General features: G+C 59.7%; 1 protein-coding gene across 1 annotated transcript in view; it reads right to left on the bottom strand.

Moving 5' to 3' along the window:
• EMH_0005680 (uncharacterized protein) overlaps nt 1-982 on the bottom strand; it is a gene marked incomplete at both ends in the record, with an annotated part of 12,040 nt that extends 11,058 nt beyond the window's left edge. Inside the window, 2 exons of the mRNA XM_013497279.1 lie at nt 3-230; nt 662-982. Of these exons, the coding sequence (XP_013352733.1) occupies nt 3-230; nt 662-982 (549 nt within the window). The remainder of the gene's footprint in view (nt 1-2; nt 231-661) is intronic.
• Nucleotides 983-1,190: the final 208 nt, after the last annotated feature.

Below are 1,190 nucleotides of genomic sequence, written 5' to 3'. Positions count from 1 at the left end.
AGCGCTGCTGTTGGCGCCGCGGGCAGCAGCGAGGCAGACGATTTGCTGCTGCTGCTGCTGCTGCTGCTGCGTTGTTTGAGTGCAAGGATTTCTCCTGCTGCTGCGCCCGCAACTACAAACGCAGCAGCAGCAGCACCTGCTGCTGCAGGAGTGAAGCAGCAGCCGCAGCTCGGGCGTACGTCCACCCCATCAGGGAGAGTATACGTCTCCAGCGTGAGGCTGTTAGACACCTGCAGCAGCAGCAGCAGCAGCAACAGCAGCAGCAGCAGCAGCAACAGCAGCAGCAGCAGAAGATGAAGAAGCAGAAGCAAACATGTATGCAAATGCTAACAGCAGCACACGCATATGGACGGCCGTGAAGGCTGCTGGGATCAGCAGCAGCAGCAAAAAGCAGCGGTAGCAGTAGCAGCAGGAGCAGCAGCAAAAGCAGCAGCAGAACCAGCATCAGCAGCAGGAGCAGCAGCAGTATAATATCAGCTGCGGGAAAGGCAGGAGCAGCAACCGCAGCAGCACTAGCAGAAGCAGCAGTAGCAGCAGCAAAAGTAGCAGCACCAGCAGCAACACCAGTAGCAGCAGCAGCAGCAACAGCAACAGCAACAGCAGCAACACCAGCAACAACACCAGCAGCACCAGCAGCAACAGCAGCAGCAGCAACACGCACTGCTATTTTGGCTATCGTGCCGTCGGCAGTCCACAGATATTCTGCCGGCCCCACAGCCGTCCCATCGCAGCAGCAAGGCAGCAGCCGAGCAGCCCTTGTGCTGCTGCTGCTGCTGCTGCTGCTGTCGCTGCTGCTGCTGCTGCTGCTGCTGGATTCCACAGCTGCTACGCAGAAGGCAGCCACAGACTGTGCATTCGGAGGTTCTGCTGCTGCCGCCGCGCCAGCAGCAGCAGCAGCAGCAGCAGGAGCAGCAGCTGCTGCAGCTGCAGCCTTGCTGCGGTGCTTCTTGGTGGTCTTGGTGGATTCTCCGGCGCTGCTCATCCCCATGATCCTGCTGCTGCTGCTGTTGCTGCTGTCCCGCCTGCTGCTGCTGCGGCTGCTGCTGCTGCTAAGCTGAAGCCCGAATCCTGCAGTGAAGCTGCTGCCTCCGTTGCTGCTGCTGCTGCTGCTGACGATAACGCTCAGAAAGAACGAGCCTTCTGCATAGAAGGAACTCTTGCTACTGCGTCTGGTGCTACCGTGCTGCTGT

The sequence above is a fragment of the Eimeria mitis genome, genomic scaffold (assembly GCF_000499745.2).
Source record: "Eimeria mitis Houghton genomic scaffold, Emh_scaff258, whole genome shotgun sequence".
NCBI classification, from domain to species: domain Eukaryota; phylum Apicomplexa; class Conoidasida; order Eucoccidiorida; family Eimeriidae; genus Eimeria; species Eimeria mitis.
Note: the sequence above shows the minus strand (reverse complement) of the source record. Positions and strands in the feature narration are given on the sequence as shown.